Source organism: Carcharodon carcharias, chromosome 7, assembly GCF_017639515.1.
Source record: "Carcharodon carcharias isolate sCarCar2 chromosome 7, sCarCar2.pri, whole genome shotgun sequence".
Lineage (NCBI taxonomy): Eukaryota > Metazoa > Chordata > Chondrichthyes > Lamniformes > Lamnidae > Carcharodon > Carcharodon carcharias.
Window position 1 is genome coordinate 23,987,291 of NC_054473.1, and position 15,379 is coordinate 24,002,669.

At 44.9% G+C, this 15,379-nt stretch overlaps 1 protein-coding gene across 1 annotated transcript in view; it reads right to left on the reverse strand.

The window, feature by feature from the left end:
• Positions 1–15,379, reverse strand: part of klhdc8b (kelch domain containing 8B) — a 129,999-nt gene that overhangs the window by 10,093 nt on the left and 104,527 nt on the right. The window contains exon 5 of the mRNA XM_041191980.1: positions 3,912–4,013. Coding sequence (XP_041047914.1) covers positions 3,912–4,013 — 102 coding nt within the window. The remainder of the gene's footprint in view (positions 1–3,911; positions 4,014–15,379) is intronic.

Below are 15,379 nucleotides of genomic sequence, written 5' to 3' on the forward strand. Positions count from 1 at the left end.
AGGAAATCTGCCAGCCTTACTTGGTCTGACCTACATGTGACTCCAGACCCATAGCGATGTGGTTGATTCTTAACTTGCTTCTGAAATGGCGTAGCAAACCATTCGGTTGTAGGTAGCTCACCATATCTGCTCAAGACAATTAGGAATAGGCAATAAACGCCAGCCTTAGCAATGCGCTCACATCCCAAGTATGAATGAAAGAAAACCATGCAGCAGACCACCACAGGTCTTGGGACACACTCTGCCGAGTACTGCAGGACTCCTTCAAAATGTTTCAGATAGCAGAAGTTTTGTTTCAGCACACTGGTGGTCTGCTCTAGTACATTTCGTGTGGAAGCATGGCTTTCATTATATTCAGGCTCTGCATGTTTGCCTAGGCTGCAATAGAAAGTCATGCATCTTGTCATCAGTGGATAGCTTTTGGTACCCAGAGGTCACTCTTTGGTTTGCAGTGGTAGCTGAAATGCAGCTGGCACAGTAGACTGGTGCAGAATGAAGGCATCATGGCTTTTGCCAGGTTATCAAGCGTTGATCTGCATGATGCACTGTCTTTGGTCACACACTAGCTGGACTTGGAGGGAGCAGAATCCATTTTGGTTCCAGTTGACCTGTGATGTCTGCAAAGCAAAGCCATAAATCCTAGCAAACCCTTCTGCTCAGTTTGTCTCTTGTCTCTGGCAGTGATTGTCTCCTCAGCTTTGATTTTCCTCTGAAGAACCACAAATTCTTGGTGCCAGGGTAGGAAATAAGAAAGTGGGGTAGGGAACCTCCCATCAAATCCTTTCTCCTCAAAATGGATGAACAATTTTCCTCCAACACCATCTCCCCCATTTTGGGGGTGGAACAAGTTGCCTGCTGTTTGCCTGCTCCTGCCATATGTAATATGAAAGTGGGAAGCAGGACTTTGGCCAACAGCTCACATCTCTTAGTCACTACTCTAACTCCACTTCCCAAAATGGAAGAGATATTCAAAACTCTTAGTTTTAATTCAGGACCATGTGACTGCAAGCTGCAGATTTTTAAGATTTACCTTAGGCTGTGATATTCTTTGATTTTCAACCCCTGCCCATTATGACCTTCATGAAGCATTGGGTTTATACAATGGAAAGATGTTTAAATTCCTTTGCTTGGGGCATTTTATTTCATACTACCAAATAGGAAACATAGAACGAATTGCAAGGTAGAATGTTAATGTTAATGTTAATGCCCCCCTATACTCTTTTATACTCAATTTATTACCCACTGTCCTGTCTTATACAAGACTTAAATATGCCAGGATGGATAGCAGGAGGGTTCTCTCAATCTCCTGCTGTAATTTTAGACCCGAGAGAAATGATGTAAATAGTACTTTACAAGGCATTGGCTGGTCTTCTGCCAAAGTTATGACAGGAGATTGGGAAACTCCATGAAAGTTTGCTCCAAAGGTCTTTAGCTTAATAGGTCATTTTTCATGTGGTACTTTGTAAAAATTTCTCTGAATCGAAGTATCATACCTATCCCATTTACGTGTGACTGAAGAGTTTTGTCAGGCATAATTTTGCTCAATCAAGTTGATGGTTTCTTTTAAGGTTACTACAGATACTCTGTAGAATGGTTTCCATTATTTTATCTGTCATTGACGTTGACATAATTGGACAATAGTTGTCTGACTCATGTTTGTCCCCTTTTTAAAATAAGTGTACTAAATTTTCTTGCTCCTGATCCAGTGGAGCTTCCCCAAAGCTCAATGACCTCTTCTTGATGGCAGCCAATATCCCAACAAATAAGATCTAGCTGCACAGCATCAACAAGAACTGCCTCAAGTAGGAGATTGATACCTACAATGAACATTGCAACTAGTACTCTGAGTTCAGATTAAGAAAAATTTAGTATTGCAACAGTTGGTATTGTAGAGCACCATGTCCCAACCAAGCTCACAGCCTTGGCTTTGTGAATGGTCGGAATGCTTGTTAGTTAGGAAGAAACAGGCAACCTGAAGAAAACTATCTTCATTATAAGTTCAGTAGAAAAATGCTCTGTTATCAGCTTATCTGAGGAACATAAAGTATAAATCATTGAAAGTAGCAGGTTGAGAGATTGGTCAATAAAGCATACAGTATCCGAGAGTTTATTAATAGAGGCATAGAGTACAAGAGCAAGGAGGTCATGCTAAACTTGTATAGAACACTGTTTCTGCCTCAGTTAGACTATTATGTCCAGTTCTGGGTACCACACTTTAGGAAAGATGTGAAGGCATTAGAGAGACTGCAGTAAAGATTCACGAGAATGGTCCCTCGGATGAGGAACTTCAGTTACGTGAAAACATTGGAGAAACTATGACTGTTTTCTTTGGAGAAGAGAAGGTTGAGAGGTGATTTGGCAGAGGTATTCAAAAACCTGAGCGCCTGGACAGAATAGATAGGGAAAACCGTTCCCACTGGTGGAAGGATCGAAAGTAAAAGGGCACAGATTTAAGGTAATTGGCAAAATAAACAATAGTGACATGAGGAACAACTTTTTCGAGCAGCGAATGGTTAGGATCTGGAATGCACTGCCTGTGAGTGTGGTGGTAGTAGGCTCAATCGAGGTATTCAAGAGGAAATAGGATTATTATCTGAAAAGGAAGAATGTGCAGGGCTACAGGGAAAAGGCTGGGAAGTGGCACTAAGTAAATTGCTCCTACGGAGAGCCAGTGCAGATGTGACAGGGCCTCCTTCTGTGTTGTACAATTCTGCGATTCTGTGAAGTTTGTGAGCTGAATCATGGTTCGTGAAACTACATGATTCTCAAACAAGCTTCAAAGACTAATAGAAACCAGTCAAATCTAACTGCAGCACCACCATCCATTCACTTGTGAAGAACAACACCTCTGTAGGTGAGAAATAACACCATGGTTACTGAAAAGTCATTTGAAACCTAAGGTCAAGATCCAAATGTTCACTGAAATATAGCAAACAAAGGGCACAGTGTCAAGAGCAGGCACAACATACTTAAACACTTCATAATCACAGAAAAGCAAGACTTACACTTATATAGCATGCTATTATATCCTTCCAAAATATATTTTAAAATACTTTAGCACAAAGATCATGTTCTCAAATTATACAGAAGGGCTTAAACCAATAAGTTACTGACACAGAGAATAGAGTGATACAGTTGGTAAGCTGACATTGGCCCTGATGAGAAAGGTACTCAGACTCTCCTAACTAACAAATACTCTTAACAAATAATCAACAAATACTCCTTTATTAACAACTGGGGCTCAAATTAGACTCCACCTCTCTTGTCCTTAAAGAGCCTCTCCTTCAAAACATATTCCTGATGGACTGGGGACATTTCCTTTGTGCACTCAGCATAGTAAAATTATAAATTATAAAGATGCATTTACAGTTTTGTTCATCTGGTGCATATTGTCACTTTTCCACTTTACTATTCCTATTCCTTTGTATGATTTGAGCACATAACCTAGGTGCTGAAGTGCTTTAAAATGTTTTGGAGATAATATTTAGTGTCTGCTCTTGCAACCAGTGGGTTTTAGTTGCTGTATTTCAAGGAAACGACTTGAAGTGATTCTTGACTTTAGAGTTCAAATGACTTTTCAGTAAACTTGGTGTTATTTCTCACTTACAGAGTTGTTGTTCTCCACAAGAGGATGAATGTGGTGTTGCATTCAGATTTGATTGGTTTCTAGTAATCATTGGAGCTTGTCTGAGAATCATGTAGCCCGGAGCTGAACTTGTTCATGAACTTGTTCCTCAGATAAGCTGATTTTTCTTCTATCTCCTTTTCTTTTATCCAGCTGACTTAACCGCTCAAAGTGAGTGATGGATCACAATCCTTGTCCAGCACTTGATCTGCTGTGACATGCACGGGCAGGAAATGAATCCCATCTCTCTCAGTGGAAATGGTGCCACTCAAGGAATAATTATTACCTAAACCTCCAGCAGCAATCACTCTTCCTCCAATATGGCCCACAGAGAAGTCTGCACGTTTCTCTCTCATCCGTGTGGAACGAGACTGCTTCGTCCAGGTGCCTAATTACAAAAGAGCAAGCATTTATTAAACTATAAGAGAGATCACAAATGTCAACAATGATTGCTAGGTGTATGCCCAAACATTGCAATGTTCTGAACGCTGTTTATTGAATGTACTTTGATATTTCCATTTTAGTTCTTGAATATATAGGCGGAATTTTGTGGAGGTGAAAGTGGTCTTGGCCGTTGGCTGGAAAGCCCTTTTCGGGAAGGTACACCGCATCTTGTGCAACTCAGGCACTTGTCAGGCCAGCTGCGGGCCTGCCCAGGGATCAAGGACCCTGGAGGTAGCCATCCCACCTGATGAGTACTGCCAGCCAATTAGAGGCCGGCAGCTTTTCTACACTCGGCAGCACTACTGGAGAGGTGGTTACTGCTGCCTGTATGACACCCACCTAATGTGTCAGATCGAGGAGGGAACCAGGCACAGGCGAATGAAAGTGAGTTGGGGTTTGTGGGAGGCAGAAAGGGAGTTACAGAGTGATGGGGGTGTCACAGCAAGGGCAAGGGATTGGATCCCAGTGGGCACCCCTCAGACTTCCTGATGCCAGGTCCCTCGATCAGGCATGAGTACCTTTGAACCTTTGAGCTTCCTCTGGGAGCCCGCAAGCAAACATGCCAGGGTTTGCTTGATGTGCTCCCTGCATGGGGAGTCCCCGCCACCCCCAACTCTCTGTTGGGCTAATACCAACAGTAGCAGGGTGAGGTCCCTAAGTCAGCATTAATTGCCCACTTAAAATCTTCAATTGATGGCAAGGTAGGAAGGCTGTCCATGGAGTGGATGCGGGAAGGTGGCAGGGACCCCACCCACTACCCTCCCACCTGATTAAATGCCCCCTCCCCCACCAAACTAATCATGGGGCAGGGCAAAGGACGGAATCATCCCAGAGTCACATGAAGTGTGGTAACAGGCGTGAAAAGTGACATTTTGCCTGCCGGCCACAATGGCAGGTTCTCACACCATATTGTCTGCTTCCCGGTGTGTCCAGCCTCATTAATAATTCACTGAAAACACGCTGGATTGCTAGCAGGCGGGCTCCGATTTGCCCACTATACCGTGATCTAAGCGCTTACTTGCTCCGGGCGCCATATTTAAAGCACGCCAGAGCGCAGCTGACTTCATGTCTACAGACCAGGACTTCTCCAGGCGACAGATGACACCAAAAGCAAAGGTGATGACAGCCCCCAAATTTGGTGATGCCCCTCTGGGGCGCCTGCTGGAAGTAATGGAAGGACGCTGCAATGTCCACTATCCCTGCTCTGGGCTGCAGGAGGTCTACCAAAGTCACCAATCCCACCTGGGAGGCAGTGGCAGTGGCAGTGAGCACCAAAAGAGCACAGAGGAGGCCAACATCCAATGCAGGAAGAGGTCGAATTATCTCACCTGTTCCGCCAGAGTAAGTCAAGCACCGCAAGACTCTCAACTCACACTCCCAAACCCATCATACATCCACAGAGATCTCACACCTCAAGGGTCAGCGCCACCAACACTCACACACACCCTCACATCTCCATCAGGCTCATATCCTCTGGAGCTCGTGTCCTCATCCTGTCCATGGCTCCGCTCACCACACAAACATTCCATGCATCCTTATCATCTGTTGTGGCAAGCATCTTGCTCACACTCTGTTTTCATGCAGGAGAAGCTGGCTCACAACAGGAGGGAGTGGTCCCAGACTGGGCGGTGGACTGGCTGACATTAGGCCCCTCACTCACTTTGAGGAGCATGCCCTTGTGCTGACTGGTGAGGACGTGGACTGTCCCTGCAGCAATGGAGGTTGGTGGTGAACACCCACGTGAGGATCCTCCACCAGATCACCCCTCTCTCAATGCAACTGTGAGTGCTCTCTCTCCTGTTTTTGACTCTTCTACCATGTACTAATTATCTCTATTTTGGTTCAAAGGGAACTCTGCCAATCTACCGACGCCTTGAGCTAGCCAATCTCTTAGCTCCACCCAGATCCTCAACTCCAGCCAAGAGGACACCTCCTCCATTGAAGAGCTGGAAATAGGCAGCATGGTCACAGTGGTTATCCACACCTCCACCAGCACAGAAACACATACCTTGGTGGGACTTAGATGTAGAGCAAGGCTCGGGCTCACAATCTGGTGGCAAGTGTCCGCAGCAGAAGGAGGCAGGTGCAGCTGAGCTACCTGGCACTCGGAGGACTGCTGGGAAAGAAGCATCTGTTAGGCCAAGTCAGATGACGAGCCTCTGGATTCAGCCTTCCAAATCATCATGAGGAGTCAGCAGAAGGTGGGGGAACATCATGCAGAGCTGTTGGAAGCCCTCAACAGACTGGCACGTGAGTCGGAGAAATGCATCTGCCTGCTCTCTGATGAAGCAGTGCCCATTGAGAAGGATGGCGCACACTATGGAGACCCTGGTCCAGCAGAACACGGAGATACATGCAGGTGCATTGCAGTAGCCATGGGTGAGTTACTGCAATGGCAATGTGAGAGGGAAATGGGCCACCTCCAGGCACTCCTTCCCCTCAAGGAGTCAGGCCGGGGCCCTCAGGCAGCTGGACACCCCTCGGTCATCCATCTCCAATCTCAGAGGCTGTCTGCTTTATCCGAATTCCTTGCGCCTATGACCCACTCAACATTGTCCTCTGTCACCTGACCCATAGCTGGCCCACAGGTGGACAGCCAAAGCAAGCTGGGGCAAGCAAGGCCTCAGCTCTGCAGAGGATGCACACCAAAGTCATCAGAGGCAACAGGGCCAACCATTGTACAGGCTGTCTCCACCCCTGCTGCAGATGTCAGGGCAGAACTAGAAGAAGTGTCAGGTCTTGAAAAGAAACTCTGATCATAAGTGGTTGCACGGGTGAACACATTTTGTCACTTTATAATCTGAAAGTATACTCACTTTCACTAAATAACATGTAGTCTTATCTTTCAGCTTTATTTACAGGCTTCACAAGTCCTCACACTGCAATCCCCCTGCCGCACCCCTCCATTAGCAGTTCAGTTGCATGCAGCTAGACCACGAGTGATTCTGGAGAGCGAAGTTTGTGTGTGGCAGGGCCTTTCCAAGCCTTGTGTAATCACTCTGTCACACATGCGGTGCCTGCTGGGGTTCTCCTTCGGTTGTCCATCTGAGCATCCCACCCACTGATTATACTCCCATGCAGCACCTGTACCCATTCAATGCGAGGCTCCGCTCATTTTCAACTTGCGAAGCATGGTAGTCAATAAGTTTTTGATAAGCTCCCTACATCCTTTCCTCTGCCGCAGTCACCCATGTCCTTTCCCCCATCACAGATGACCCCCCCCCATCACCTTTAACCTACCCACCGTTACTCTACAACCCGAACCCTTACCATTTCAGGATGTCCAAGTGAATGTGTGTGTTCCCTACCTTGCTGAAAATCCCAGCCCCATCCACATTGATCTCCCCAACCTCCAGTCCCCATCCCTTCATCACCCCCCACCCAGCCTCAACTCCTCCGACACCTTCACCCCCTACAACCTTACCCCCTGACATCCCACCCCTCCTCCAACATCCCAATCTCACTCCTCGCCACCCCCGATACACCTTTTTCTCCCACTTACACCTAGAACTTCCTCCCACCCGCTCACCGATCAAGCATACCAGCCCATGGCGAAGTCCGTGAAGTTCTGAAGCAGGTCCGCAGTATCAACAAGGACCATGGAAGATGGTGTGAACCCCAGGCCAAGTCTGTGAAGTTCCAAATCCTTAGTGAAGTCGAAGCTTGCTGCATGGAGACCTCCCACCTTCGGAGAGATGCTTCGCGGTGGAACCATGTCTATGAGGATCCACCCAGCATGCGACACATATCTTCCTCCAGGGTCCATTAGCGGGATGCAAATCGGGTTCATGCAAGCCCCCAGCGGGATTGGCAATCTGCCATGGCAGACACCATTGATGATCCCGCTGTGATTTCACGCCAGGGTGAAACTTATTTCTGCCCCTGCCACCGAATTCCTCCCCCCTGCCCGCCAAGACGCCTGCTACAAACGGAAGTGGCCCTGTTTCTGTAATTTCCATTAATGGGTTAAATTATCCATCAAAGCATTCCATTGCCCTATAATCTAAATAAATGCAAATCAGTTATCAAACTAGTTCTTCCAGTAGGATACTTCAGCATTCAGTTTAGCTGAACTATAAATTTCACTTGAACAGGCTTGCAAGTCATCGCTTTGAAGCTTTTTTTAAGCATGTCAATTACTCTAGACCTCACTTTTAATAACCTATCTTTTTCATAAAATAAATTAACCTCCAAGGTCATGGTAAGTGAAGACATCAGTTTTCCAAAAATATTGCAATAATAAATTATTCCCTTCATTTAGCATTCAGATATTTGTGAGAGGGTTTTTGCCTTTTTAAATCTACAGAAGGGTGTTCAAATTCCTTCAAGTATTTATGTCAGATCATGGACAGTTGTTCAGTCCATTATTGAAGATGGATTTAATCAGCGGAGTGGCTTATGTGTGGGTGGCAGGGGGTCATCAACCACAACTACCACACTCCACCACCCCTCCCCTGCATCCTGCCCTTGCCATCATCGGTTTGAGACCCAGGTTATTTAAATGTTGGATTTCCTTTACATCCCTGGCTCAGAGGGAGCCCATTGGCACTGAGCACTCCCTGTGTGGGCGGGGGGTTTGCCTGAGTCAGGGCCTGCCCACGAAATAGCGCAGAAATCTCCCCAAGGCATGGAGCTGCCCCGGGGAGATTAGTTTAAAGTTCAAAAAATTTTAATAAAGGAAAAAAAATTTTTAGGACATGTCCCCTCATGTGAAACTGTCACATGAGCTGGGACAGGTCTATGAATTTTATTTAAAAGTTTTTCAAACCTTTAAAATCCTTCATGAAACCTCATCCCACCCGCAGATGAGGTTCCATGAAAAATGCGAAGGCCGCCTGGGCTCCTCATCTGCCCACCAACCTTAAGGTTTGACGGGCAACTCAGTTTATTGATTTAATTGATAGTTAACTGGCCTTAATAGGCCTTTGACAGTACGGCGGGCACACAACCGACTTGGCCTTGCGCCCGCTGAACTGAAAATCTGAAGGATGCACAGTGACATCGGGACACATGCCCAATGTCACCGTGCGTCATTTTACGCCTCGGCGAGCGGGCAGATTCTGCCCCTACTTACTACCTATAGGCTATTTCCACCTGTGACATTGCTGCCTCAGCTCATCTGCTGCTGAAACCTTTATCCATACATTTGTTACCACTATCCATGACAACAATGATTTACATTTAAATAGCACATTTAATATAGTAAATCGTCCCAGGGTGCTTAGCAACAGCATTATCCATAAAAGCACCAATCCACCGAAAGCATTAAGGGAAGATGACCAAAAGCTTGATGAATTAGGTAGTTTTTAAGGAGCATCTTAAAAGAGAAGAGAGAGGTAGAGAGGCGAGGACGTTTGGGAAGGGAATTCCAGTGCTTAGGGCCAGGGCAATGAAAAGCAAGGGCACCAAAGCTAGAGTTATTAAAATCAGGGATGTTCAAGAGGCCAAAATTGGAAAAGCATATATATCTCAAAGGTTTGCAGAGCCGGAAGAAGCTACAAAATTGGAAGGATGAAGTCACGGAGTGATTTGATAAGGTGTTATTGGAATTTGTCGCTGAGGGGTAGCATGTAGATGAGAAGTAGAAGGGGGGGGCAAGAATAGATCCTTGTGGGGGACTACCATGCAGAAGTGAGACAATAAGCCATTATAGATGATTCTCAAACTACATTTTGTTAGATAAAAATAAAACCAAGCAAGGGCAGTTCCACCCAGCTGGACAATGGACAATGAGGATATTGTGTGGATGAGGAGGGATGAATTATCATTGTCACAATCAGAAAGAATGCCATTTGTGACTTTCACAAAGGTTATTTCAATATTGTGGCCAGATAAGAACATAGAATTTCAGGAAAAAGTGGGCATGGATTTGGAGAACAACAATGTGTTGGAAGGCAGCATATTTTGAAGGTTGGTTGCTAGGGGGAGGTGGTGACAGCACCTGAGGAGAGGAACCCATTAAAAATATCAGCTAACATAGGGCTCAGGAAAGGAAGTTGATAGGTCATCAGATTGGTCAGAATAGGAAAGGAGCAGGAGGTGGATTTGATAGCAAAGGTGAAGTCGTAGAGACCATTTCAGGAAATGAATCAGAATCTAGAGAAAGATTTTTTTAAAAAATTCATTCATGGGATGTGGGCTTCGCTGGCTGGGCCAGCATTTATTGCCCATCCCTAACTGCCCTTGAGAAGGTGCTGGTGAGCTTGCCTTCTTGAACTGCTGCAGTCCATGTGGTGTAAGTACACCCACAGTGCTGTTAGGGAGGGAGTTCCAGGATTTTGATCCAGCGACAGTGAAGGAACAGAGATATATGAGTTCAGGGGTAGGCCAGTGGAGAATATTTGAGGAAATTTCTCGAGGGGAAGAGGGGGAAAACAGCAGAGGCAGCCGAATGGATCATGTCGATCTATGTGACAACAATGTCCATGAGCTCCTCACAGTCAGAGGTGACAGGGGAGGGTAGTTTAGGAGACTATTCAAAAACCATCCAGAAACGCAGAGAGTAGTGAGCAGTTTTAGTGATGGGGAGCTTAATCCCATAATACTTTAAGTGGTCCAGCCAGGTTTAGCAATGGATGGTTAAACCAATTGATTGCCAAAGGCATTCAAATCTACATCCCTTGGAGTTAAGGGAACAGAGGTGATGGATACACCAAGAGGAAAAATTAGACTTGGGGAGAATAATACTTCTAATGGAAGCAGGGCATTAAAGGTTGTAGAGAGGGTGTGATATATTAAATCAGTAGCTGCAGAAGTTAAATGATGAACTGTAGGCCTAGGGCTAGATGGTTGGGAATTTGAAAGTGCACAAAAATTGAGGGAGTCTTTACCCGGATTGGGCACAGAGAAAAGAGGGTTTGGGAGGGGGAAGGGGTATAGGGGTAGACGGCAATACAAGGAAATTATCATAGATTGCCTTATCAGTGATAGTAACAATAGCAGTAGCAAAACCACATGAGATGACAAGGTGGCAGCATAGGTGTGCAGGCGAGTTTATATGGAAGAAGACATTTATGGAGGAAAGGACATTAAAAACAGAGGAAAGAAAGCAGCAAGATTTGAAATAGAGGCTGAAGTCACCAAGGAAGCAGAAGAGATATCTCAGTGAAAAAATTGGAGTCATATTTGGGGTGGAGGTACAAACTTTTAATTGAAACGCATAAAGAGTGGAAGCAGGTGGAGCACTCAAAGGAAGAGAAGATGTCAGAGGAGTGGGGAGACAGACCAAGGTGTGATTTAGAGATATGGGCTATATTATCACTGCAACAGTTTGAACAGGGCAGGTGGTGAAAAGTATAGCCAGGGGACAAGTGTCATCACCCTTTAACCATGTCTCTGACAAGACCACACTGTCAATCAATCCAACACTCTTGTGGTTGGCTTCCCATTTTCCATTTTCCACAAACTTGAGCTCATTGAAACCTCTGCTGCCCATTTCCTAACTTGCACCAAGTTTCATTCACTCATCACTGCTATGCTCACTGACCTACATGAGTTCCCAGTTGGGCAATGCCTCAATTTAAAAATTCTCACCTTTGTTGTCAAATCCCACCATGGCTGAGTTCCTCTCTATCTCCTCCAGACCTACTACGTATTGAGATCTCTGTGCTCTTCTAGCCTGGTCTTTTGTGCATCTCCTGTTTTAAACAATTCACCATTGACAGCCATGCTTTTAGCTACCTGGGCCCTAAACTATGAATTTCCTCCTTTAATCTCTCACCTCCACCTCTCTTTCTTCATTTAAAATGCTCTTTTGAGCTTTTGGTCACCTGTCCTAATATGTCGTTTGCTGTCAAATTTTGTTTGATAACGCTCCTGTGAAATGCTTTGGGATGTTTTACTACTTTGAAGGTGGTACATAATGTAAGTTGTTGCTGTATATAGCTACTCATTAAATGAAAGTAGAGAAGATACTTGACAGTCACCATCATCAGTAATGGCACCAAAATGGTGTTAAGGGGCCTGCTGGAAATTCTCAATATGTTACATCAGTGACAGCAAGGGAAGAAACAACCAATACATCCCTTTCCTGGCTGGGCTCTGCATGATCGACTCAGCCATCTGTGGTGCCAGCCTCAATTCCCTTGCAACAACAGTCCCATAACTACTGGCCATTATGGTGTCCTCTTGACCATTATGCTGAAATAAAAGCCTGCACAAAACAACCATTCCAAACCAACTTTATCAAACAAACCATCCAATTGTCCATACCAGAGTCAAGTAATCATCCTTGGGTATTTTCGTAACCTTTTCTGTGTCTTTGCCTGGCTGTGTGCTCCTATGAAGTGTATGCTGACTTTCAGTGGAGAAGACTGAAAATGACCTTGGAGGAAGACACTTGCAGCTCTGGCCTTGGAAGGCATGACTTCAGACTATATCATCTCGGCATGGGCAGCAGCAGTCTGGACCAGCTGATTGACAGGAAACAGCAAAAGCGCTAGCAGAGTGGCAGCAGTTGGAGGGCAAAAGCTGTCATTCTGTGGTATGGCTGAGATTGCATGACTTTGGTCTGAGTTTCCACTGTAGTGCTCAGACAGTGGGTGGCTTCAGCTTGTGCCGCTGGAAAAGGAGACATCATCCATCAGGTGCTGCATCATGGTTTGGTCCACAAGTCTCATGGAGTTGGCCACCATTTCCATGTTGTTAAGCATGGGCTCCAAACTCTAGGCGAAGCCCTGTGCCAAATTAGTGCTGGACTCATTCATGCTCCTTGACAGTAATGGCTGGTTTTCTGATAGGCCTGCTAATGCACCAAGCATTTCATTGAGCTTACCTTTATCTGTATGTCTGCAATTGAAGTTCTCATTTGAATCCTCTGCAGCAGAGCCTGTGGGCGACCTCACCCTCCAATGAGCTGGCACTGCACTTTCCTTTTCCTCTGCTCTGATGCACACCATTCATGCCCAGGGTCTCACCACATGCAAAGCCCACCTTTAAGCCGCCTCTAAAGTTCATGCAGTCCCAGTATTTGAACTGATGGCTGCAAGTGTAAGATCAAGTGATGGCGTTTCATCATCATCATTGGCCTTTTCTTCCTCTTGCACTTCAGGCTCCCACACAAGTTCAACAATCATCCAATAACTTCAAAATGGACTTGGAACTATGAGAAGATTATTTCTCTTCAGCGAACTAAATAAGTTGGTAGGAAAAGCAGAATTTATTATCAATGCTGTTACTGTTAATTAGGGTTTATATTTTTGTCAATTTTAGAGGTATAACACAAAAAATATTCCGAGTGTCTAACATTCTCAATGTAATCTTGACTACAGATATCAAAAGCACTACAGTCAACTAGCACCAAATGAAAATGATGCGTAATTTTTCTCAGAAATTAGATTTAAATATTCGTTAGAGATCCTTCAGGATACTGATGAGCTGCATGGATCCCCCTGTGTGAAGCTCAGACTGCCCTCACAGCTAAGTGAGGCCACACATCTCACAGGCCATCTGTGTGGGTCTGCAGCATGCTCCATGTGATCACTGCTGTGAAATGCTTTGGGGCATCATGGGGATGTGAAAGGCACCATTTCAAATTCAAGTTCTCCGTCTCTGGATTTAGATGAGGCTGGCTTTTTTCTTTACATGAAAAAAAGACAACTGTATCTCTATATCACCCAACTGGAAACACTACACAATATGCTGGCTGAAAATTTCAATGCTCCTACTCAGTCCAAATGAAAATAATATTAACATTTAGCTCATTAATTCTGGCACTAAAACCTGCACTGCAGCAGACCTGGAGTCCTGCTATCATTCACACTGCAGCAAGTTTTAAACCTTCCATTTAATTTATCGATGGTATGAACACTGCAGGAATGTCAGGGAGAATAATATTCCAACGTCTACAGATCCAGAAAAGTTAGCAGTAGAAAGAGGGTAAGTAAGGCTGCCCTTTCACTCCTACAGGTTTTGGTAATTGTGTCCATCATTCATTTGTCAAAGTTGCCATGGAAATTCAATCATAAATTTTCTTAAGAGCCTAAAATATTGACAGTGTTTCCCACAGCAGGGATCCATGCACCAGCACATTAAACTGCTTCTTTCAACGGCTTTTCAGGATAAAATCAATCGCATGCTAACTGAGTCACCGACAGAGCCTTATCCAAAGAAAAGATGCATATTTAAGGTACCAATATTATTAGCAATTAAAATCCTTAGGGTGATCTAGTCTCTGGTCCCTGCCATAAATGGGCTAAAGTTCTGCTGATTGAAGGTGAGATATTTTCCTCCAGCTTTGATGGCTTCAATCATTCACGGTGCAGAATGGTGACTGGTGTTGTGCTGTTTTAAAAGGAACAAAAATAATTATGAGGAGATGAAATAAAATGAAATAACTGGATTTGCTGTATCAGAGAATCAAGGGATAAGGAAAGGTTTTAAAGTTTGTAAATGAGGATCATTTCAACTATTCAACATCCCCTGAAGATTCGCCAGAGATAGGGCTACACCACATTAGCGCCAATGCTGGTTTTACTTCTATCAAGGCAGGATCCATATTGACCTTGAAGATTATAATGGCCATGTCAAAAATCTACAAAAAGACCTATATGAAGATATTCAAGCCATTTAGGCACTAGGGGTTTCCAATACAAACATGGCCAGTTGTAATGGCTACTTGGGCATTATGTTTCTAGATTTGTTATGTTTCCCTCCTCCTCTACCTCAGTTAAGCACGGAAGTCAGCCAAGGTTCAGTGAAAACAACTCTTATTTGTCACCAGAGGCACTTCATTGATTCAGTGACACTGCATTTTTTCTTCTTCACTAAACATTTTGGGCAGAATTTTACATTGTGTGCAGGTGCGCGCTCGACAGCCGGTACATAAAATGACGCACGATGATGTCGGGCGTGCCTCCTGACATCATTGCGCTATCTCACAATATTTCATTTGGTGGGCATGCTCCGGAGTCGGCTGTGCACCCGCTGATAATTGAAAGGCCTATTAAGGCCATTAACATACTAATTAACTTCAAATTTATGCTGCCCGTCCAACCTAATGGTTAACGGGCAGGCGAAAAGGCCAAGTGGCCTTTACGCTTTTTAGGAAACCTCATCCACGAGGGGAATGAGGTTTCCTAAAGCTAACACTGATTGTATAAGAACTTTATTTTGAAAATAAAAACATGTCCCATCTCATGTGTCACAGTCACATGAGGGGACATGTTTCATTCATATATTTTTAAAAAGTGCTTCAATCTCCCTGAGGCAGCTCTGGACCTGACACTTCCTCCTCCCTCTGCCCGCACAGATAGTGCTCAGTGCTACTGCTTGTGATCCACACAGGGAGGGCTTTAATTGGCCCTCCTGGAT